The following is a 26,094-nucleotide window of genomic DNA, read 5'->3' as shown; positions in this document are numbered from 1 at the left end:
AAAGAGACAAAAACAATATCATATTTATTATTTCCAATAGGACTAGTCACTAAATTAGAAGACAGTAAAACCTGTAATAAATCCTACGGTTTAAAGTTCACCTACATTCAGTCTGTATAAGAATCAGTAAAGGCAGGTTCACACTACAAGCTCGATCCAATTCACTTTTTTACCAAGTTTTATCCTAGGTGATATTTTCAGTGCCTTTTAATCACTTGAGGACGCAGCCTTTACCCCCCCCCCTTCCTTAAGGACTAGCGCTGTTTTTTATGATCTGTGCTGGGTGGGCTCTGCAGCCCCCAGCACAGATCAGGTTGCATGCAGAGTGATCAGATTGCCCCCCCTTTTTCCCCCCTATGGGGGTGATGTGCAGGGGGGGTCTGATCGCTCCTGCTGGCTGGCATGTTGCGGGGGGGGGGGCACCTCAAAGCCCCCCTCCGCGGCGAAATTCCCCCCCTCCCTCTTCTCCCTCTCACCCCTGGTGATCGGGGCTGCACAGGACGCTATCTGTCCTGTGCAGACTGTGACAGGATGTCCTCTGTCACATGGCGGCGATCCCCGGCCGCTGATTGGCCGGGGATCGGCAACCTGCCTTACGGCGCTGCGGCGTTCAATGTAATCAAAGGAAACAAACGTCTCCTGCGTTTACATTTAGCTGATCGCGGCTCGCAGGCTATTCACGGAGACCCGCTCTGTGATCTAACAGGAAACGGCCGCTCACGCGAGCGGCCTTTCCTGATTAATTAGGGAGGCACCCGACGATGCAGATCTGCGTCGCTGGTCCTCCAGCTACCACTTTGCCGCCGCATGGTATGAGTGTGCGGTCGGCAAGTGGTTAAGCCACTAGCAAGCAAGAAGTTTGCTAGAATCATTTTGAGAGTACTTCACATACTTTTTGGTCTTTTTTGGTACTTTTTCAATTACAGAGTGCTAAAAAGTTATTTTAAACAGAAGATTAAAAATTATCTCCTAGGAGAACCTTAGAGGAAAAAGTGAGTTTAATCAGGTCCTGTGTGCGGTGCTGTCAATTATGACTTACAGCACATTGGGCCGGATCCTTCTTCTCTTACGTTTTCGACAAGGGTGATATTTCATATCTTATCAATAAAATGCCTTTTAAGCCACCAGCAAGCCAGAAAACGCTCATAATCATTTTGACAGTACTTTTTCACCAACTTTTTAGTACTCTTCAATTGCAAAGTGTTGAAAAGTTGTTTTAAACAGAAGATGAAAAAGTATCTCTTAGGAAAAAACTCAGGATAAAAAGTGAATTGCATATGGGTCATTGTGTGCAATCCACATGATAACGTGACAACGTTGATAACGTCCATTGACTTTCATATTACCATTCACAGTACAAGAGAATGTTTCAGTGCATTGCATTGTAATGCTTCTAAAAACATTGTATTGCACAGTGCTGTGTTTTTCTGTCCGATGTGTAGTATTGCAGCCACCGACATCTGCAACACAACCTACGTTACTGGTGAACCCAATGCTTCGGGAAAAGTGTGCACATAATTGCGTTCTTGCCTGCATTGTGTAGTGTGAATAAGCCCTTAGGCTGTTAGAGTGGGGGAATTATGTCTGCTCATGGAATGAGAGCTGCCACATCACAGCTCTGCTTATCTTTTTTGAGTTAATAAAGTTTTTTAATACAATACTCTATGTTGGGTTCATTTACTAAAGGTGTGTAGAACTTTTAGCATTCTCCATACCAAATGTTAAAAGTTAAAGTAGAACATAACTTTACCCTAATCAGAACTCAATTTTGACATAAAAAAGACACCCAGTATCTAAAAATAATGGCCTTTATTCACTAAGCTTACCTCCTGAATTTAATAACGTTTCTAGAGTGATCATCATGGTGATAAGGCATGTAGTATTCAGGAAACATTTTACCTCAGGCAAACCTAAACTTAACTCTTCTGTCTTTAAGTTAAGGAGAGAACTCTAAAGTTAACGTTTCAATCTTTAAAATAACTCCAGAATTCTAAAGCTAATGACAGGCTGTTAATTAACTGCATGTGAACATAACTACAGAGGAGGTAACTTAAAGAGGAACTTCAGTGAAAATAATGTAATGAAAAAAGTGCTTCATTTTTACAATAATTACTGTATGTATAAATGATTTAGTCAGTGTTTGCCCATTGTAAAATATTTTAAATCCCTGATTTATATTCTGACATTTATTAAATGGTGACATTTTTACTGCTAGCAAGTAATGTAGCTGCTGCTTGCTGTTTTGGCAGTTGGAGACAGCTGTAAACAGCTATTTCCCACAATGTAACAGGGTTCACAGACAGGAAACTGCCAGAAGTACCTCGGTACTCAGAGCTTCTTGTGGGAGGGGTTTCACCACAATATCAGTCATACAGTGCCCCCTGATGGTCTGTCTGTGAAAAGGAATAGATTTCTCATGTAAAAGGGGTTATCAGCTACTGATTGGGATAAATTTCAATTCTTGGTCGGAGTTTCTCTTTAAGGACTGAAGTGATAAGATAACTCTCACTGTGAAAACTTATCTCTACACCTTAATAAGGCAAGATCCATGTGTGGAGGTAAAGTTTTCTCTTGCCTTATCTCCAGCATGATCTTAGTGAATTGAGGCCAAATTAAACAAAGAGAAAACAATGATGTACCAATAAAAAAAGTTAATTTCTTACAAACAATTGTGATGCTTACTTGGGCTGGAGTAACTGTCACACTGCAATTTTTTTTAAAAAAAATAAGTGATTACACAGTTACACTCTCTCCTGCTAAACAAGGCCTCCAAATGTATTTCTGAATCTGATCTATGAAAATCAAAGTCTTCCATGTACAAGTTATGAAAATGTATTGAACACTTGGCTAGGTGTGAACGAGGTGTGACTTTGTAAATCATTACCTTGGGTATAAGCAGTAGCCCCACAGTTACAGTCACTGTCAGATGCGTGTGGACAAAAAATAACATCAACATCCAGTCCGGCTGAAGTTTTGTAGCGAGAACAAACCTGAAATAAGGTGAACAAAATACTTAAAGAGTAACTGTCAGGCTGCAGAAGCTAATTTAAACCTCTATTCTCCTGTGTTAAACAGTTTAGAAGGAAGCCCAAAAGCCATTAGTGAAGATAAAAATCTCAGTTACCTTTGATGTGTGCTTATCAGCAAGTCTGTTATAGACCCATAAGGACGCAAGCCGCATACTAAACTGCAAAGCATTCTGGGGCCCTCCCCTCGGCTGCTAATGAGACGTTACAGAAGCTTGTAATCAGTCCAGCGTGTAGCACTGATAAATCTCGGGGCAGAGTACTCTGCAGGAGTCAGCTATTGTTCCTAGCCACATGGCTCATTAATATTCACTGCACACTGTGTTGTTCAAGTACGAGCTTATCTGTGATCAGGAAGCAGGCAGGACATGACGACACATTTGACAGAAAAACATGGAGCCTGCCATAAGCTGTCAGGAGCATCTATCTCTGCATATACTATATACAAATTCTGTGAAATCCAAACGTGGACAGTGAAATGCATATGTAATGTAAGTACAGCCAATCTTTAGCTACTGATATATGTGTTTATTTTCTCTGAGACCTTATACCTAACAGCTCCTCTTTAAAACAAATGCATATATTATTTTCTTATTTATCATACATTATATAGAATTATATATATCACAAATTGTTTGTAAAAAAATAAAATGAGTTTTTCTAAATTTTGTTTTAAAAAAGGAAATAAAACACACACAGATCGTACAGAGGAAGAGAATCACAGTTGTTTTCCTGTCCCAGCATGTTGTTTATTGAAATCAATGTTCACTGGACAGCTGCACATGTGAATCGCTACTGTTTGTCTCTATAGATATAATTGGCTTACTGTTAGGAATTATGATTTTTCCAGTTATTTCTAAATAATATTTTAGTGTAATTTGCCTTGTTAAAACAGAAGGTATTTGCGATAATGCAGCTCACAAACACTTCATATTCTCTGTTCAGCACTTTACTATTGAAAACGTACCCTCAAGTTGGTGAAAAAGTACTATCAAAATTACTCTGATGATTTTCTTGCTTGCTGGTGGTTTAAAAGGCATTTTAGGTGAACGGCCCATATGCAAGTCACTTTTTTTTCTGCGTTTACTCCCAGGTGACATTTTCCTACGTTGTCATAAAATGCCTTTTAAACCAACCAGTAAGAAAATATTCAGAATAATTTTGATAAAACATTTTCAGCAACCTTTAGGCACTTTTTCAATTGTAAAATGCTTAAAAGGTAAATAGAATATGAAAAGTATATCCTAAGATATAACTCCGGAGAAAAAGTGAATTGCATATGGGCCAAGGTGAGAAAATATCACCCAGGAAAAAACTTAGTAGAAAAAGGGAATTGGATCGGACCCTTTTTCTTCTAAGTTTTCTCTTAGATGGTATTTCATATATTATCAATAAAATGCCCTTTAACTACATTCTGCACTAGGAAGGAAACTTCATCTAAAGGTCCCTGGGCCCCGAAAATAAGTCAATGGGAGTGAGCAGCTGCCGCCTGCTCCTGCGCACGCAGCCACGCATGCTACCTTTACCGCCGGGACAAATGGGCAAATAAAATGTGTGGGTTTTATCCACAGTAGAGCGTTTTATTTTAACATTATATTGGCCGAAAATTGAGAAATAATTATTTTTTCCCATTTTTTTTCTTATTATTACAATTAAAATGTGTTTAGAATAAAATAATTCTTAGCGTAATGTACCTCCCAAAGAAAGCCTAATTGGTGGTGAAAAAAACACGATATAGATCATGTCGTTGTGATTCGATGTGATTAAGTTATTTGTGAAAGAATGAGAGGAGCGCTGAGGGGTAAAACCCCTCAGTGGTCAAGTAGTTAATCCACTAGCATGCAATACTCGCAATAATGTTGGCAGTACCTTTTCACCTACGTTTTTGTCAATACTATAATTGAAAGGTTACTTATTATGATTAAACTCATATTTAGAAGGTCTATCTCAATTATATATAATGGGGTTAATAAAACCACCCACTATGTAGAGTTACATAGAAAAATTATGGAGAAAAGGTCTCAAACAAAAATTTGTCGGGTGAAAAGTGGAAAGAAATTTGGAGAAACTCTGTTGAATGCTCTCAAAATATTTCATAGAAACCTGACTTAAAGAGAGTCTAAAGCGAGAATAAATCTCGCTTCAGACCTCATAGATAGCAGGGGCATGTGTGCCCCTGCTAAAACGCCGCTATCCCGCGGCTTAACGGGGGTCCCTTCACCCCCAAATCCCCTCGGTGCAGCGGGGGATCTCTTCCTGGTTGGGGCAGGGCTAACCGCCGCATCCCTGCCCCACGCGCGTCTGTCAGCACGTATCTCCGCCTCTCCCCCGCCCCTCTCAGTCTCCTTTCACTGAGAGGGGCGGGGGAGAGGCGGCGATGCGCCGCTGATAGACACGACTGGAGACAAGGCTGCAGCCGTTAGCCCTGCCTCCAGGAACGACCAATTCTACGACTAACGTTTGCGGGGGTGGGTTTGGGGGTGAAGGGACCCCCGTTTAGCGGCGCGATAGCGGCGGTTTAGCAGGGGCACACATGCCCCTGCTAACTATGAGCTCCGAAGCGACATTTATTCTCGCTTCAGAGTCTCTTTAAACTTATACATAAGACTTATTTAAAACCATCTAGTCAAAACAAATGAACACAGCAGTTAAGGTATATTGTTTCAGGAAATTTGATTTGAAATGATTTCTGGCATATATGGTGGCACTGTCCTGTGGTTCAAAAGATATCGACTACTGTGGCAATATTTTTTCTAACCAGTTGTCACCTTCACCATTGAATGCAATATCAAATATATATTGTACATATCAGTTACCTATCCTCTTTAAAATGTTAACCGCTGCATGTATTCATATAGCCTCTGGATGATTAAAACCAGACTTGATAAAGAAGTATCATAAACAACATTTATAATATATCTCTGAATGAATTAATTAAGAAGAAATAAATCATGAAACTCAGCCTAACATCTTTAAAGAACAAGTGACACCGATGCTAACCTAGAAATAAAAAACACATATATAAGTAAATACGTACTAGTTCTACTTACATAACAGATGTATTGCACTGTCCACGTTATAACATTATGATTCCTATGAATTTTATAAAGGAAAAGCAGAGAATCCTATTCTAGGCAGTTTCCATCTTGGTTACCTTTGAATGAAGTTAATCCTGACATCATTTCCTCCCTCAATCTTTTTTTCTCCTCTGCTAATTGTGTATACGTTACCCTCCTCCCAGAGTCTTCAGACACTCCCACCGAGGTCTATACTAGGAAGTGCACTGTCTTATGTCATTAGAAAGAGGGGTAAATAAAGGGAAGATGAGGAATATATTATAGATAAAAAGACCCCCAGAATGCAACAGTTTGGCAATGGCAATTAAAGGGCCAGTGCTCCTAAGGTATGTGATAACTCCAAACCATAACAGCATAAAACGTTTTGAAAGTTTTGAATGCAGGATTAGCATCCTTATCACTTGATACACTCAGACCAGTTGCTGTTGTAATTTTATTTTTACGGTGACAATCCCACTTAAAAGTCTGGAAAACATAACTGCATTTGCAATGTGTCTTCCATCTCCAAGCATACAGTACATTTAAAGACTACATAGATTAAACTTTACAGATCCTCCTGAGATCTTTTTTATTTTGTTGGTTATTGTTATTCTTTTATTATAGTTAATCATTTTTCCATACTGACATAACTTGTTAACTAAGTACAGTAGAGACCGAGTTATCCGGCACTGACGTGGATCTGGTTGCTTGAGACTCAATGGTAAAAATAGGCCTAGCTAATACAGTATTATACTCCACTCTGTATACATACCATGAACTTTGTATTACATGTTTAAATACAGTAACTGAAACGATACTAACCTTGGGGAAGCCATGGAACCCAGTATTTAAGCACAGCATAAAACAGAAAAAGACTAAGAATTTGGCATTCACCCCTGTGAGTACTGCCAGTGATTTGTTCTGGTTGGTTGAGACTCCTGGTTAGTTGAGTTCTGGTTAACAGGGACTCTACTGTATCTATCTAACCCTGTTACAGTTAACCAAGTTCTCCACTGTCACAGCTACCTACTGTCCCAAATGTGAAATCTTCCCAGCCCCTCCTTTTTACATTTAATTTGGCAGTGCCCATCTGTGGAAGACTTCTGAAAACAAGTTGTAGCCTTCTTGCATGATAACATGGGCTCACCTGCTGTTCTAGACATTAGGATGTCAATACTTAAGCAGCCCATACACTCAGCCGATTTTCTGGCCGACCGATCGATCGCGGTCGATCGATCGATCGATCGATCGCAAATCGGTTGGCCAATCGACCGATCGACGGCCGATTTTGATCGATTTCGATGGATTTCCATCGAACTAGCAGGGTGGAAAATTTAGGTCGATCTGATGAGATTGCTTATCAGTTTGCATTGGCCTTAATGGAAATCTGATGGCAAAAAAATGCCATCAGATCGAATTTCAACAGATTTCAAACTGAAATCTATTGGAATTCTATCCTGGTAAAAAATGTTCTAAAAACGCATCAGATAGATCATCAGATGCATTTCTTATCTGTCTGCTGCCAATCTGACGAGTGTATGGGCACCTTTAATTTTACAGAAGAAGTCTTATCAAAGTTTGATAAGGGCTTTCTTATTGAATCCCTCTTCTCACTCAGCCACGCAATGTATCACCTTCAGATAGCTTTCCCCCAAATGCCCTCCACTGGCAGACTGAAAATTAAAGTGAAGGTCTCTTTTCCATATACTGTAAAAAGTTACTCTTTAACCAGTTCGTGTTCCAAGGTTTTCACCCCTTAAAGCGGTATTGTCACCATAAAAAACAAATTTCAACAGCAACTGGTCTGAGTGTCATAAGTGATAAAGATGGTAATCCTGCATTCAAAACTTGTTTCTGCTGTTATGGTTTGGAGTTATTACATACTATAGGAGCACTGGCCCTAGTGCCAAACAGTGCCAAAAAGTTGAATGCTGGGAGTTATTTTGAATGCTGGGAGTTCTTTTGTATGCTGGGAGTTCTTTTATCTATAATATATTCCTCCTCTTCCATTTATTCCCCTGCCTAGCTGATCACTTGTGTTTACAAGCAAGGCTGAGGTGACTCAGTGATTGGATGTGTACATAAAAAAAAAGACTCTGGGAGGAGGGGAGCTAATGAATACACAATGAGCAAGAGAATCAGAATCAGAATTCGTTTATTTCGCCAAGCACGGTTGCACCGTGCCCGGAATTAGGTTTGGCACGTTGATTGGCAAAGAAAAAGTTGTACAGCAGACAAGAATACTACAACATAACAAGAGAAGTACAGCAGAACAATACAATACAACAGATACGGAGTAATACAACACTTGCGGTAGGTCAGTTGCGGGTCTAGCGGGGACAGCAGCGTGTAGCAGAAGATAATTCTAGTACAACCTAGGTAGGCAGTAAACAGAGCGGCCGCAGCCGAAGTCAGATATTAGTCCGTTAGATGGCTGCAGGATCGGTCGGTGGAATGGGCAGAGTTCAAGACTCTGACGGCCGTGGGAAAAAAAGTGTTCATGCCCCTAGTAGTCTTAGCAGGAATGGACCGAAACCTCCAGCCCAGTTTGAGTCGAGTGAAAAAACTGTGGCCAGGGTGAGAGGGGTCGCCCACAATTTTCATTGAGAAAAGAGAAAGGCGGGGAAAACAAGAGTCAGGGAGGATATGATGTCAGCATTAGCTTGGCAAGATGGCCACTGCCTAGAATAGGATTTTCTGCTTTTCCTTTGTAAAGTTCACAGGAATCTTTACGTGGATAGAACAATACATCTGTTATGTAAGTAGAGGTAGTATTTATCTACTTATATATGTGTTTTTTTTTCTAGGTTAGCATGGGTGTCGCTTGTTCTTTAAAGGAATACTGTAGGGGGTTGGGGGAAAATGAGTTGAACTTACCCGGGGCTTCTAGTGGTCACCCGCAGACATCCTGTGCCCGCATAGCCACTCACCGATGCTCTGGCCCCGCCTCCGGTCCACTTCTGGAATTTCAGACTTTAAAGTCTGAAAACCACTGTGCCTGCGTTGCCGAGTCCTTGCTCCCGCTGATGTCACCAGGAGCGTACTGTGCAATCGCAGACCATACTGGACCTGCGCAGTATGCTCCTGGTGACATCAGCGGGAGCGAGGACATGGCAACGCAGGCGCAGTGGTTTTCAGACTTTAAAGTCCGAAATTCCAGAAGTGAACCGGAGGCGGGGCCGGAGCATCGGTGAGTGGCTACGCGGGCACAGGATGTCTGCGGGCGACCATTAGATGCCCCGGGTAAGTTCAACTCATCTTCCCCTGACCCCCCTACAGTATTGCTTTAAGGTTCCTGACATTTTTGACCCTTAAGATGTATTGCTTTTGACACAGCAGTATCTTTTTCATTACTTATAACATCTTAGTGATTCCGGGATCTATCTATATATATATATATATATATATATATATATATATATGCTTTCTTTGGTTAATACTTTTTCCAAAAAACGTTTTATTTTATAGTCATTTTACAGGGTAAAATTAGGTGTAATGGTAGAGAATACAGATTTTTTTTATTTTTCACCCATCCTAATTTTCACATGACAAGTCCCACAGTTATAAAACACATACAAATATATATTCTTTCCATACTTTATTACTAGATGTATGTATGACCGTCATACCCAGCCTGCGTGTCTAGTCTAGGTAGGAACTGAACTGGGGGAAAAAAAACACTGTTTCGTTTTTTTTTTTTGCCTAAGTTTATTGAATGACGTGTAGTCTTATCTCTGACACCTTATGCTTTGTACGAGTTTAGGATAAGTGAGCTGTTCGATTATTTACTTCTCTAAAGATGTATATTCCTGTATTTAATATATTATTATTTTATTTAGTGGCTGGATAGAGTAGTGGTTAATGGCACTGCCTTTGACATGGGAGACCAGGATTCAAATCCTGGCTAGGGTCAGTACCTATTCAGCAATAAGCCTTGGGCAAGACTCTCTAACACTGCAGGGAGACCTCTTGAGCACACCCTTAGTGGCTGCAGCTCTTGAGAGCTTTGAGTCCATCAGTAGAAAAGCGCTATACAAATGTTAGGAATATATATATTTTTTAATTGGTATAGTGCCAACATCTTCTGTAGCGCAGTACAATGTACAAAATATACAATAATGGGGAGTACAGATATTATGGATAGTATGCATAATATTGTTTGTCAGTATTTACTGACTTTTTTACTGTATATGACTCTATACCATATCATGAGGGTTTCCTTTTTGCTAGTCCACCACATTAATATAAATCAAACTTAATTCACTTGCCTGATAACGTGGAAAATGGCCGACATGATGAGCTCATTGTGAATCGCAACGGCCATATAGCGCGGCTCGTGGAAGGCAGATGGCACAGTCCGAACAGCATAACAAAGGTAGACGCCCCAAAGAAGGAATAAAAATTCACCTGGAAAAAAAATATAAAACAAAAGGAATCTTAAAAAGTTGTATTGTTTAATACCATAATTCCCTTTTCTTACTACCAAAATCTACCAACCCCTGAACACTCAAGGCCATAATTCCCTTTTCTTACTACCAAAATCTACCAACCCCTGAACACTCAAGGCCATCATTCTCTTTTCTTACTACCAAATCTACCAACCCCTGAACACTCAAGGCCATCATTCTCTTTTCTTACTACCAAATCTACCAACCCCTGAACACTCAAGGCCATAATTCTCTTTTCTTACTACCAAATCTACCACCCCTGAACACTCCAACAAAAACAGTAGAATTCATTTCTGTATATACATGTATGTATATATCTATATCTATCCATCTATCTATCTATCTATCTATCTATCTATCTATATATATCTATATATATATATAGATATATATAGCTATAAATATGGTGTGCTATGTATATACTGTACGTGTATGATGTTAACAAATCAGCAATGTGAATAAGTGGGTGTTATTATACATGCATATTTATTTGTTGCTCTAGGCACTGTGTATTGACCTGAGGAAGTGGCGTAGTACCCACAAAACATGTTGCCTATTTTGTGTTTTTAATAAATACTTTTCAAGTACTGGTGCTTTTGTCTTCAGGAGAGGTAAAGGAATTCCTCTCACTCTAATTTTAACTATTAGAAGGTATATATTCTTAAAGAGGATCTAACATCAAAACATCCCCTTGGGGGTACTCACCTCGGGTGGGGGAAGCCTCCGGATCCTAATGAGGCTTCCCACGCCGTCCTCCGTCCCTCAGGGGTCTCGCTGCAGCCCTCCGTAAAAGATGACGTCAATATTTACCTTCCCGACTCCTGCGCAGGCGCTCTGACAGCTGTCGGCTCCGAAGTAGGCGGAAATACCTGATCGCCGTCGGGTCTGCTCTACTGCGCAGGCGCAAGTTTCCGGAGCCTGCGCAGTAGAGCGGACCCGACTGAGATTGGGTATTTCCGTGTAGTTCGGAGCCGAAAGCAGCCACAGCTGGAGCCAGCAAAGGAAAATATTGAACTGACAGTCGGGTCTGTCGCCGGCTGTTCGGAGGGCTGCAGCGAGACCCCCGTGGGACAGAGGACGGCGTGGGAAGCCTCATTAGGATCCGGAGGCTTCCCCACCCGAGGTGAGTACCCCCCAGGGGATGTTTTTGATGTTACAGAGTCTCTTTAAACTTGAGTGCCTCCATTCTTATGAGTATTTAGTTAAAACCTAATTTAGAGGTAATCGTTTTTTTTATTCCCAAAAAAACTACAAACCCAGGAGAGAGACTATCCAGCTACTAGCAGGAACTGGAAAACTGCACGGGGATGGTTAATTTCCCACTGGCTTATACAGTGGTTGCAGGGATCTACTACACCATTATGCTCCTGGTTTCACTGTTTACCCAGGTATTCTTTAGTACGAGGTTACTACAAGGATCACCGTAACCAACCTATGCCTATTGTTGGAGATTGCAAGTATAGATAAATGCCTGTGTATAAGCCGTAATATAATAATTTTTACTTCCAGTTATAAGATCAGACGTCAAACAGAACAGACAAATACACAGAGTTACCACTACTCAGCCCACTTACACAGAAAGCCCTCAGCTGGCAAACAGACTCCGTCTTCCAATTCTGCTGGGGCAAATATGACACCATTTGCTGGATGTGTGACTGATCTAATTTTAAATCTGAACAGTTCTTGTTGTGCCTTGCTTTTATCTCTCGGGGATGCTTACTGTTTTTGTTTTAAGCATATTACCGCAAACTAAACAGATAAACAAGTAGCGCTGTTCTTACGACAGCAGAAGAGAGAAGTCACACTTAATAAATGCTTCAGCACCAGGGACAGCGCAGTAAAAAATCTACCTCCTCTACAGCACATCTTGGCAGCTTCACATGTCCTATGTCAGATGGGTTGAAGAGGAACTTAATTTTTTATATAATTAATTTATTAACTATTTAGTCAGTGTTTGTAAAATCTTTCCTCTCCCCGATTTTCATTCTGAATTGTATAACAGGTGGCGACATCTTTAGTCCTGTCAGGTGACAGTTTTCTCTGTGCGTAGAACTCTCAGTAAACGAACATTCCGCAGAGGGAGATATGGCTTGCTTGGAGGTTGAAAACAGCTGTTATGTCCCACAAGGCAACGAGGTTACACAGTAAACTGTCACGACCATAGTTCTGACATCACACTGTGGGAGGAGTTTCACCACTATATCAGCCATACAGATGTCCCTGAAGATCTATTCATAATCAGACACTTCAGACAATCACGCGTTTCGCAGAGCACAATCCGCTTCCTCAGATCAAATAACAAACAGTACTGCAGTAAAAGCAGATTCAGATCGCCTAAAAGAGCTCTTTCAGGCACTCCAAATCTACTTTTACTGCAGTTTAGACACTGCCTGTTATTTGTTTTGAGGAAGCAGACCATGCTCTGCGAAACGCGTTATCATCTAAAGTGTCTGATTACCAAACCCTATATTAGTGTTCCCCCTTCTTTTTAGAAGTAAGCCATTTATTTTATCTACTTATTTATTACCTCCTTGGTTAATTTTTGGGGCACCTCCTCCCTTCCAGTTATAGCTTACATAGCCCCACGAATCTGTATTGTTCATTGAACAATTGTTTTCATTTATTGAACTTAAACAATTGTTTTCTTTAGAGTGCAACCCAGTCATTTGAAGAACACAGAGAGCCCAATTGGGGACAGGACTTCCTCACATGCCATTACACCGTGGTTGCTGGTTTTGCTACCTACACTTGTGAGTACCTTCTCGCTATTCTATTTTACTTCGAGACCTGATCCTGGTGTCTCCGTGGTTTTTCCTATCTTTCTAACTAGAAAGTCCTTGGACTCCACTTGGATACCACACTCCCCCTACAGGATATGGGTGGAGCCATGTGGGCAACAGACTGCAGTAAGTAATTTACAACACTATTCAATTTTTAACTTTATTTTCACTTCAGGTTTGCTTTAAGACTAATGTGTGAAGAATTAATTCTCCTTGGCTATGCTCTCCCCCGAACATCGGTCTTCTGTATTCCCAGCCCACTGCAGTGTTTGTTCATTATGATCAGAGAAAATTATCAAAGAACAAAGCATTAAAGTGGCATTAAGCGTGTCTTCAACTTTAATGTGTTTGCCGAGATAATGGAAATTAATCAAGTGTCCTACTTTAAAAATAAAAGATTTGAGGAAAACTGTAACTGCTCATTTGCATGATATTAACATATACAGGCATTTTAAGATAAGTAACATTTAAATTACTTTGTAACAGAATACTATTATGCTAAACTGTGCAGAGTCAGAACAGTTCCGGAGACCGCAAGCTGGAGCGGGCGAACTTTGTTTTTGATGGACAAACCAAAGGTCACAGCAAGGGAGTAACTATACACCAAGAAGCCCTGGCACCTGCAGGGGGGCCCAGAGCTGTGGGGCCTGATTACCTCTCTCTCTGATATAGGGGTCCATCCCAGGGTTGCCAAGTGTCCATCTTTAAAGTGGATCCGAGATAAACTTTTACTCATTGCATAATTGTGTTCCTTTCATATAGTTTATAGGGCATTCCTCAAGCCAAATACTTTTTTTGTTTGTTTTAATACCCTAATTTCCTATAAACTAAACAAGCCCCGCCCACAGTGCCCAGGCACTCTGAGACCCATGTAGCAAGGGCTTATGGGAGCTCACTCTGGGCAGGAGGAGGAGGAGGTGTAACTAGCCAGAGATTTCAGAAGCAGAGGGGAGGAGAGAGGAGTGGAGTTTTCACAGGCTGAGGGGTGGAGATGCAGAGCAGCTTGCCTGTGTATAATGATCACAAGCAGAACATGGCTGCTCTCATTGTATCACAGGAAGGAATAATCATATACTGTTGAAGATGTTTGCAGCTAGATTTGCTGTGTAAACTATCTAAACTCTATCAGCCCCCTGTAGCTGTCATGTCCTGCGGCGTCTTCCTCCAATCACTTGTTCCCGGCCGCCGGTCCCGGTCTGATTACGCGTGTAACGCATCTGTGTAACACGTCCGCCGGTCTGTTTACGCATGTAACGCGCGCGTACCCACTCACGTCTCCGGGAGCTTACTGCGCAGCCACAGTGCGAGAAAACCTTGTACTGCGCCTGCGCAGTAAGCTCCCAGAGACGTGAGCTAAGTGGATACGGAACGGTGGGCGTCCCACGTGGAGTGAAGCTGGGTAGAAGCGTGCACTAGCGGCAATACGCACGGAGGGGCTACAGGAACAAGCCTGCCTGCGGCCAACATTACGGGGGAGAGCCCGTCTCAACACAAAACTCTAAGCTGACTTATATCATTGGAAAAAGTGAGTGCAATAGGATTTTATATGCTAATAAATGTTGTACAGTTTTACACTATGAGAGGCCTTTTCATTGAGGTTGTTGGAGACAAGTGCAATACATAAGGAAGATACAGTGCTTGCTGGTGAATGATCCAGGTGTGATCCAGGAGTTGCCAGAGAGGTGGGGGACGACCCGGTAATGGTCCCAAGGTTGCATCTGACCCACCAGAGGGTCTTAGTAGACGGTGAGTCTGGCACAAAGGGTGTGGTGGAGGTCCTCTACTATCCTGATGAAAGGCATTGACGTGTTGATGAAAATATGCTATGAAGCTGCTATAGGATATATTGATATTTACCTTAGGAAAACTGTGTCTGAAATGTATTACAGAGACTGATACGGACTGTTGTATTAACTTGAGTGGCGCTACCGCTACCTCTTTGTATAAAAACTGCAATCATTTCTGTTTGGTCAAAGAAGGCAAACATATTCCTGGAGTAGGCTTTAAAATGGAAACTAAAATCTCTAAATACTTTTCATTCACACAGTCAATTTACTATTTAAACAAAGTTATTAAAAAAGGGGGAAAAAAACAAGTCAAAAAACGCCTAGATCAACAGAAATCTTTGGCAGAGCGTAGTGCTCTGTATCGAGACGGGAGGAGTACACAAGGTATTTCCTGCCTCAGTTCAAAGTGTACTGTGCAAATCATATTAATTATAATAATTATTTTTCTTTTTCTATTTTGCTGCCTGAAAGAGTTAATTTTAAGGCATGCGAGTGTCACCTTCAGTCTTGTCAGTAGCTTGTCTGTAACATAGTAAACCTCACTGATAAGCAAATTACAGCCATGAAAGTTTTCCTGTATTTCAACTCTGGGACACTTAGTAGGCTGCATTTGAGCAAAGACAATAAAAAATTCAATCTACTTTGTAAATGTTTAAATATAAAATAAAACCATTGAATATCTGGAAAACATTTTTAGAAGTACAAGGATAAATACAATTGTTTATCTCATCAGTTTATTTTCACCTCGGGTTCACTTTACTACATTATGGGCAAAACTTTTTATAAAGATCTTTATTAAAAATATGTTCTGTTGAGCTTTTCTATTTTTAAAATCCATCATATAAATTTAGCTTTTTAGGCCTCAAAGCTCTCAACTTACCAACTGCCATCATATAGTCCCATCGGTCTATCAAACACATATTGAAGAGAAGATGGTTGGAGGTTTCTCCTCGGACAATAAGGGAGATGTTTCGGTCCATGTTTTGGAACACTGCCGATGTCCAGGCCACCAGGAACCAAACAACCAATAGAAGGATTACAGACAACATCCGCATAACTCTACAGCTGGTCATATAAGGGATGCGCTGAGCGGTACGAGAAAGGAATACCTTCAGGACTCTGCAGAAACAGAATGGTATTTTAGGTATTATGGGCACGTTATTATGAATTAGCAATATATTGTATTATTTCTAATTAGCACTAACTGAAGTGTCCACTGAACATGCCATTCAAAGCACTATGTGTAGTGGCATCATCTGGGAGTGGACATTGGTTTGAAGGAGCTGGAAGCTACCAATCTGACAACACGTAACCTTCAACAACCAATGAGCAACGGGAAACCATTTCTGTGTGTCAATAAAGTCAACTCTGATTGCTAAACTGATCATTTCAAACAGTAAGCAGGGGGGGACAATACAGAAATCGAGAAAGGGGTGTTCAAAGCAAAAGGACCATGCATGGCAGAAGAGAGAGGGGGTGGGGGGGTGAAGAACGAATGTCTACTGTGGAAATTTACATGGCCACCACTGTACCACTGATTCAAATGAACCACCCCAACCTCTCTTTCCTACTGCGCACAAGGCTGGCACCTCTCTTGCCTTTGCCTTGTCCCATCCCTGCTGAAGGCTATGCCTACTGCATGTGTGGTCACCTAAACGAATCATGTCAAGTGCTAATTTGGGAAGGCTCAGCATATGCAAGTTATGATCAGTGATAGCAGTTTGAGATACCAATTGCCATAAATGACAGCCCGAGCCAGATTATTTCGGTAAACCTGCCCTGCACTGGATTAGACCGAAATTATCACTGTTTAATTTGTGTACCAGCTGTAGCCAGAGACCGAATAAAAAAAAATAAAAAACACAATCATTCTGGTGTCTGCAATAGCAAGACCCAAAATTACATGCCCAAGAGACAAATTAGGTAATCGATAGGGAAAAATGTATATTATATACCTTATCTATCGCAGGGAGATCAATCTTTCAGGGTCTCCATGCGCCCAAATGAACTGCGGCTGAACCTACATACACATGACAGCCCCCACCCCTGTAGGGTCCTCATTTCTTTTTACAACTTGCAATGTGGTCTAAAAGTTTAGACACTAGTCATACAGAGCGTTCACAAATCCAGGGCCAGTATTAGCAACTATGGGGCCCCAGGGCAAAATAAACCTGGGGGCCCCAAGCCAGCAGATACGCTGGTCCCTGAAACAAAACTTGGCATTAAGGGACCTTTTTTGCAGCTGGTATAGTCAGGGTGTGAAGCCCCAATCGGTTGGAGCTCCACATTCTGTCTATCCCAGCCTGCATGGGGGACAAGGGGTTAAAAATTTCAGCAGGGGGGACCCCGCATAATTTTTTTTCATTTCCCACACTCAAAACATAAAAAAAAAATTGGGAAAATATGAAAAAATGTCAGGGATCTTCATACAGCCATATTGCGGCTGTATAGCAATCCCTGGCCAAAGCCCTGCAGCTGCGGAGGGGTTTCCAGGAGGTCCATACGAACTGCGTATGGACCCCCTTGGAAACCCAGTCAGGAAATTCATTGCTCTTTCTTTTGATACATGTAAAATTACACTACCGTTAGGTTTACTACTAAAAGTGACATTTACCACATTTAAAAGTGTACTTTTTTCCTTTGTAACTTTAAAATCGATTTTCTCAAAAACTATACGGTCTTTTTGAAAAAAGAATTTCCTCTTATTCCCAATTATCCCCTTAACATATCCTGCAAATTTAGGGTTTCTAGCATTTAATATGGATTTGCTATTAACCGTTAAAGTCATCGGGTTTTTAAATGTGTATTTTTTTTCCTTTGAAACTTTAAAATCGATTTTCTCAAAAACTATAAGGTCTTTTTGAAAAATGTTTTTTTTCCTCTTGTATCCACTGGGGGCCCCTACAGGCTCTGGGGCCCTGGGGCAAATGCCTCCTTTGCCTTTATGGTAGCGCCGGCCCTGCACAAATCCTACTATAATGAAGCAGCTCTGTTCCAGCATTCGGGACCGATGTACTAGGAAAATAGAGTTCTATTTGATTGTAATCGCTTTATGACTTTGTGTATCAGTTCGCCCCTAATGGGATTACTGTTTAACTTTTGGCTGCTGAGGCGTTATTACACCAATATGACACATTGTGCTGCTTTCCCAGAAGTGACTTGAAAAAAGATATTGATTTACTTCATTCCCACTCACACAGACTAAATATAGATATTTTTTATCATTTTGCATGGGCATCTTATAGAGAGATGTAATAGACCGTGGTCTCACTGCCTGTCTAAATATACATCTGTTTCGCAAATTTACACGATGAAGAATCCTTCCCGATAAGAATGGGATCTCTAAGTCTGTTTAGTGGTATTTTTAGTGTTGATGTTGGAATTCAGCAGTACTTGGTTCGGAATCTAAACACACATATTCAGTATCATTTCAGCACGGAACAGCAAGACGGAGTGTTTAAAGAGGAAGTATCAAAGTTAAATTACCCCTCATTACCGATATTTCTATTAGCCCCTGTTTTGGCGCCCAAGAAATTACATTTTGTTGTGGTGGGGTTGGCGGTGATCCTCAAAGGGGGGGGGGATTGGGGATAAGGTTAGGTGGGGGGTTAGGGTTAGGCATCAGGTGGAAAGTTTGTGCAAGAGGGGGGGGGGGCATTAGGCGTCAGTTAGGGCATTTGTGTGGGAGGGGATTTAGGGTTAAGAATCATGTAAGAAGTTTGTGAGGTGGAGGGGCTAAGGTTAGGCACCAGTTAGGGTGTTTGTGCAGGTGGTAAGTTGTTTAGGGTTAGGTGTCAGATAGGAAGTTTGTGCAGGGGGGTTTAGAGCAAAGCTGGCCACTAACGGTCCAATTTCTAGCGAAAAATCGTTCAAGTGATCAGAAATTCTGATCGGATTGGTTGTAAATAATCTCAGTTGATGGGCACAATCGATAATGAACGATTATAAAAACAATTGTCCGATTGAATTTTCGTTGAGCCAAAATTTGGATTTTCTTGTTGGTCATGATAGAAAAGAAGCAATGATTGTCTTAGTTGATGGTGTAGATTTTTCGTCCGATCAGAATTTCTGATCGCTCAAACGATTTTTCGCTAGAAACTGGACCGTTAGTGGCCACCTTCAGGCATCAGGTAGGAAGTTAGTGGAGGGGGGGGGGGGGGATTTAGGATTAGGAGTTGGAGGGGAGGGTTCTGTCTACTGGGCCAATCAAAGTACAGGAATCTCGTTCTTTGTAGCCACTGGACCTGTCTGGGCTCAGGGAGCAGCCCCTGTAACCGTGGGGCGGGGAGGGAGGAGGGGCTAGAGCTGTGAGGGGGCCCATACTAACTTTCTCTTACTTTCATTAAAGGGGCCTATCCTTTAAATCAGGTGTTTTTGTGGCTACACTTGTTATGAGTGTGAAGATTATGATGGCCACACTTGCTTTATGACCCTGGAATGAAGGGCTCCCAGGCTGTGAGGGTCACCAAGGTCAGGCAAGGGAAAGGAGTCCTATCAAAGTTTTTCTGGGGGCCCTATGATTTGTAGTTGCGCCTCTGCTGCTCCCACCTATGTTTATGACAATTTAGTAACAAAAAAGGAGTGTCCCTTTAAATAACTCCAAGAAGACGTTCTGTACCTGTACAGCTTGAGCGTTACTGTTCCATAGACTGTAGCGTAGCCCAGCAGCCGAACCCATCGGAGCAGTATGCAGCGGAATGTGCTTGGCTCAAAATATAGAATCACCACCTGTTGAAGACAGTTAAAGGGTCACATTAATAAAAAGGCAACAAGTGTTATGTTATTATATTCTACCTCTATTACATACACATATGCAGGAGCGCATTTGGGTAACGTAGCGCCTACAGCAAACACTTAAATTGTCTCCCCAATAAAAGTACCAGTACTAGAGTCAGCCCCCAGTATAGGTAGCCAGATGCAGTCCACCCAGTATAGGTAGCCCCCCAGTTTTAGTTGCCATCCCAGTATAGGTACTGTAGTTAGAGGTGTTTCCCCATAAATTGGATTTGAAAGGTTTAAACTGCATACAGACTCTCAATATCTTTCACCCTAAGGATCGGTCCACACTTGTCTGGTTCCAGATCAGATCCGTGTCAAACGGATCCGTTTTTCTGATAAACTGATCCCTTTGACACAGTTCTGATCTGGATGTAGGGCACATTCCCTCAGTCCCTTCCACAGCCTGGAGGCCAGAAGAAGCGCGGCTCTCCATAGGCTGCAACAGGCCAATTCTGCCTAACAACAGGGAGAATTTTCATTGGCTCAACATGAACCAATGAGAATTCTCTCTGTTGCTGAGGATTCCCATTGGTCTATTGCAGCCCAATGGAAAATCCCCATGCTTCTAACGGCCTCTGGGCTCTTCAGAATGGACCGAGCGGCAGTGATGGGCAGCGGGACGCGTGAGTATGACGTCACGAAAGCAATGGGATGCAGCCAAAACAGGCAACGCGGATGCAGCGACTAACCTAGTGAGAGTGGAGAGTGTCCGTTCTCATAGGCTTGCATTAGACACACTTTCGCGTCCATTCTGGGAAAAAGTGTCAAATCTGAACTCTCTGTTCCATTTTCTTTCCATGCCACACAGATCTCTGTGCAATCCGTGTTTCTACACGAGGGGAAACGAGTCCTAGTTTTAACATAGGATCTGCTTCCTGCGTTTCAGCAGAGCTTTAAAAATGTATCGAATGGATACTTTTTTTAACAAATGTGAAACCGGCCCTTAATGATTGTTAAGTACTCTGAAAGGCAACTGATTTTGGAGCAAGTGCTGTAAAGACACACTACACAGCTACAGATAAACAGTGTGTGCTGTTCTGTGGAGAGGGGAGGAGAGACAATGTGCAGCAGATGTGCAAGCAGCACCCCACTGAAAGATGTACAATACAAAATAATAACCTTCACTTGTCATTTCCTCTCCTACCCGTGACCCGGAAGCAGTACGCCTACAACACACTCTCGAGGCCACTATTCTTACCAAACAGCCGCACAAAACATATGCGTGAACACTGCCTGCTGGTAATTGCTATAATGCTAAGAATAGCTTTTTAATCACTTCTTATTTGTACCTGTATTTAACTGGTATAAAACAAGGCATTTAATTATTCAGTAATCACCTTATTGCTGCAAAATGTAAAAATTATTCTCAGTGGAGCTTTGTGAGAAGAAGTAGTTACAAATAATTATCTTACAGAGCACGTTACGTTAGAGGACAAAGACTAAGAAACGACAGGATGCAGTGGTAGCGACTGCAACAGGGCCCCTGGATCAGAGGGGCCCACACAGGGCATGCCTTCAATTGTGACAATAACTCTTCTTAGCTACTGTAGTGGTAATCATCCCCTGTGTGCTTAGAATATTTTTTCAAAGGACAGCAAACAATTGACAGGGCTCCTAGGCTGCAAATGAAATGAAACCAACAGAGGTGTGCAAAGCCCCATAGGGACTAAAATACACACCTTGAATCCAAATCATGTGCAAATTATGCACTAATCCCTAATCTAAGAATCTGAATGCAAATTGAAGCACATGGATGCAGCTAGCCAAAAGAATACTTACATTTGTTTTGTACACTAGGAGACCTTGGCAGCTGTTTGCTGTACCTGTTTTGAATGCAAAATGTGTAATTTGCCCATTTGTCAGGCTCTGCACATCTATGCAGGTAGTTATTTTGGGTGCAGCATCCAGAAGCGCTGCCAATGTTGTACAAAACAAAGGTAAGTATACTTTTGGCTAGCTGCATCCATATGCTTCAGTTTGCATTCATATTCAAGGTGTGTATTTTAGTCCTTTAGTCCGGGAGGGGGGAGATCTACACACCTTTGTTGGTTTCATTTAATTTGCAGCCTATGAGCGCTGTCAATTGTTCGCTGTTCTTTGGAAAGGAAAAATTTGTATACCAATTATGACTAGCAGCACCAGGTAAGAATTATGTTTTTACAGTTAGGCTAGTGGTTAGGCCTCTTCCGTGGGGGTACATCATCGCCGTGGAAGAGTCTAGTAGGGAATAATTTGTGCACATATTATTTCTGCTGAAGCTAACACCCTCCTTTGCTGTACCTGTTTTCAATGCAAGTTGTGTAATTTGCCCGTTTTTCGAGCTCTGCACATCTATGCAGGTAGTTATTTCGGGGGCAGCATCTGGAAGAGCTGCCAATGTCTCCTGCTGTACAAAACATACGTTAGAATACTTTTTGTTGATGAAAGTGGAGCAACAGACCATGACTTAAACGGTACAGTTCTGTGGCCGATCGTTTCCTATCACCACAATAACCGATCTGTCGTACCCATTAACGGCCAAATGTCCACTAACCACTTCAAGCGGATGGATATGTAAAACAATTTAATACCATTAATCTGATCAAATTTGGCTTGGAATTTGGCCGTTATTGGGCAGGACCGGTCCTTTCTGATTAGTTACATCGCGGAAAAGATCGATTGGCTGTAGAATTGTAGTGGGCACCTTTACTCTTTTCTGAACTGTATGCACAGCCAACGTTCTGATTCCGACAGAACTCCGTATTCCAAGAAGAGTCTTTCCAAATTATGTGGAAATTGGATTTTCTGATTTCCGTGGAAAGTTATGTTTTTGTTATTTTTGTCAACAGTTAGTTTATTATAAAAAATACTTTTTTTTGCAGATGTATGCTATTATGCATAATTCACATTTCCGATTGGCAACTGCGGCACACTTCTGCATTCTCTTGATTTGCCTAATTTTTCAGAGTCATGTGATTTGGCTAAAATTGCCCTTGGTTGTTTAGTTGGTTTGTTGCAGTATCGGTCATGCCGTGGTGTTGGTCGTGCACATTTGTTGGACGTGTGTACAAGCCTATAGTTTGCCATGTATGGCAAGAATCCGCCCTTATCTGATCTAATCCCATTCAAAATACACAAACCTGATTTATATAGAATACACAGAAATGATCCTTTTAGAAGCAATTAAAACGTAACTTTTATTTACTTATTTTACCATAAAAACCCTATGTGATCATTGAAATCAGAAAACATACTGTATCAAGGTCGGGTTACATTATTAGTTCAGGTATATAAATATATCAGTAACTAGATACATATATGGTTTACCCTAAACCTTGACTAAGTTGCTGTTGACTTTCTTACATTAAAGAAAAAAACACCCACCAATCCGATTTTATGGTAAAATAAGTAAAAGTTACGTTTTAATTACTTCTCAAAGGATCATTTACGTGTATTCTAATCCCATTCAGATAGAGATTGATTGGTTTGGCCTGTATCGAGCCATAACCAACCTGTGTGGCATTTTGTCTGTGAGATAACATTGTTTACACAGGAAGGAGGGAAGCTGTGTAGAGAGCGGCATTTGCTTCCAACTGAGAGGAAGTCAAGAAGGCAGCACATGAGGATATGTGAGGAATGGAACATCACAGAGACAGACTAAAGGTAGCCATACATCTAGCGATGATGGTCAGATCTGATGAGACAAATCTCTCTCTAATTGAATCAAATTATAGAGAGATCTGTCGGCCGCCCATACATTTCAGGCTGATTCATACTGAAATCGATCTGTAATTGGCCTTGTGACACGGGCATGGACTTGGTGGCAACGATTTTCATCTGATTTAAAAATAATTATCGAATCACATGGTCAATCGGCCGCAAAGTTGATAGATGTATGGGCACCTTAGAGGTAGCTATCTAATCCTGGCTCAGAGAAGATATCAATATCATTTATATTAAAGAGAATCTGTAATGTAAAAAAACCCTCTGGGGATACTTACCTCGGAAGAGGGAAGCATCTGGATCCCCCATCCTCCTCTGTCCCTCCATTCAAGCGCCGGGACCCCCCGAAGTGTGGCAAGGTAAATACTTACCTACCGCGATCCTGCGCAGGCGCACTAGCGGCCCTCCTTTTGGGTAAGGCGGAAATAGCCGAACCCGATCGGATCCGCTTTACTGCGCAGTTGCTTTGCGCCTGCACAGTAGAGCTGATACGATCATGCTCGACTATTTCTGCCTTTCCCAAACGAAGAGCCACTAATGCGCCTGCGCAGGATCGTGGAACGGTAAAGATATCACCGCTTGTCAAACTTGTCGGGGGAAGATTCAGGGGAGTCATGGCTGGATTCCTCCAAACTTCAGAGCTTGGGGAAGCCTCATTGGGACACTGAGGCTTCCCCCTCCCGAGGTAGTATCCCTCAGAGGGTTTTTATTTTTGTTACAGGTTCCCTTTAAAAAAAAATCAAAAAACAAAACACAACTATATATTGTTCATTTAGTATATTATGAGGTTGTCTATGTGTGAAAAGTTAAAGCGTGATGGTACGGTTTGGAGGGCACATAAACACATTCATGTTTCCAGGGCATTTAAATGATGTTTCTGTGCATTTCAGTTCCATTATCCTGACAACAGAATGCGTTTCCCAGCTTTGGATTTCATTATCCAACATCCATTTATCAAACGCATCTCCAGTGTATTTACATGCACTTTGGATGCCTTTTGGATGTGCTTACTCTGCATCTCCAATGGGAGTCATTAGATGCAGTTGCATGTAGAGTCCAGATGTTCCTCGAAACATGATTTGTCCTGTGTGAACTGCTGCATGGAGAATAAAAATGGAAGCATCCTAAAAATCATCATAGCGTGGTCAAATGCTTGAAAAAAACCACATCAGTGGGTGTCCATTAGAAGAAGGGCTGAATAGGGCACTGGTTAAAGCGGACCTGAACTCAGAACTTCCTCTCTGCCTAAAAGACAAGCAAAAGCATACTAATCTTTCAAGAAAAACATTTATTTGTTACAGCTGATACAAAACCTGCAATAAATATGCAGAGTATCTACTGCCTGCTTCCATGGAAGCAGACATTGAACTCAATTCACTAAAGGGTGCTAAGTGTTAGCACGGCAGTGAAAAATCGCTTTGCACGTGCAAACTACTTAGCCCCCAAGTTTGCACGTGCAAACTACTTAGCCCCCAAGTTTGCACGTGCAAACTACTTAGCACCCAAGTTTGCACGTGCAAACTACTTAGCACCCAAGTTTGCACGTGCAAACTACTTAGCACCCAAGTTTGCACGTGCAAACTACTTAGCACCCAAGTTTGCACAGGTAAACTACTTAGCACCCAAGTTTGCACATGCAAAGCCTTTACACTCGAGTTAGCACATGCAAAGCCTTTACACTCGAGTTAGCACATGCAAAGCCTTTACACTCGAGTTAGCACATGAAAAGCCTTTACACTCCAGTTAGCACATGCAAAGCCTTTACACGTGATAACTGAGTTATCACGCTTTAGTGAATCGAGCCCATAGGGTTAACATCCTGTGTTTACAAATTAGCTGCTTTGCCGAGGCAGCCAGCTGACATGGCTGAGAGATCAAACTACAGTTGTAAAAAGCTAAGCTATCTAAATACACACAGGGGATTTCTTTATGTTTTCCTTCTGTCCTGTGCAAGCGTTTATTTCCACTTAAAGGGCTCTGCGTCCGACACACAGGACCAGCACCTATTCAGTAAGGAGGCCTTGGGCAAGACTCCTTAACACGGCTACTGCCTACTGAGCGCACCCTAGTGGCTGCAGCTCTGGCACTTTGAGTCCTCTAGGAGAAAAAGGTAATATAAATGTTCTGTGTCTTGTCTTATAGCCACAGCATACCTTGCAGCAACTACAGGGCACAGATGATCATGTCTAGTGCCCATGTATTTTCCTCTTACTGTTTGGTCATTTGCTCACAAGGGTAAACCTCATCTGTGCACCTCTTCTGAGCCAGCAGTACTATTGGGCTAAATCCTAGCCTAGTTAGGAACAATAGAGCACAGAATTACAGAGACGGTGGTCGAACTTAGGAAATGCTATGTGGTACAGTGGACAGTATGGCTATTACAAGTCAACCACATAAGGGCAGGCTTACTCGGACAACTGCCGGCATCCATCCTTGTCACTTTCCACCAGGATCCCCCGCGTCCCATGTTGAGATGAATGGAAGCATTTACCAACGATAGTCCAAGTGCCATGGTC

The 26,094-nt window shown here is 41.8% G+C and overlaps 1 protein-coding gene across 5 annotated transcripts in view; it reads right to left on the bottom strand.

Annotated features, from left to right (window-relative positions):
* GPR158 (G protein-coupled receptor 158) overlaps positions 1-26,094 on the bottom strand; it is a 329,086-nt gene that overhangs the window by 7,126 nt on the left and 295,866 nt on the right. For all 5 annotated transcript variants that reach the window (XM_068235645.1, XM_068235647.1, XM_068235646.1 and 2 more), the window contains 4 exons: positions 19,716-19,825; positions 15,978-16,216; positions 10,351-10,489; positions 2,885-2,990 (listed from right to left, as the gene is read on the bottom strand). In XM_068235645.1, coding sequence (XP_068091746.1) covers positions 2,885-2,990; positions 10,351-10,489; positions 15,978-16,216; positions 19,716-19,825 — 594 coding nt within the window. The remainder of the gene's footprint in view (positions 1-2,884; positions 2,991-10,350; positions 10,490-15,977; positions 16,217-19,715; positions 19,826-26,094) is intronic.

Source organism: Hyperolius riggenbachi, chromosome 5 (assembly GCF_040937935.1).
Source record: "Hyperolius riggenbachi isolate aHypRig1 chromosome 5, aHypRig1.pri, whole genome shotgun sequence".
NCBI classification, from domain to species: domain Eukaryota; kingdom Metazoa; phylum Chordata; class Amphibia; order Anura; family Hyperoliidae; genus Hyperolius; species Hyperolius riggenbachi.
This window is presented reverse-complemented; position numbering and strand designations above follow the sequence as displayed.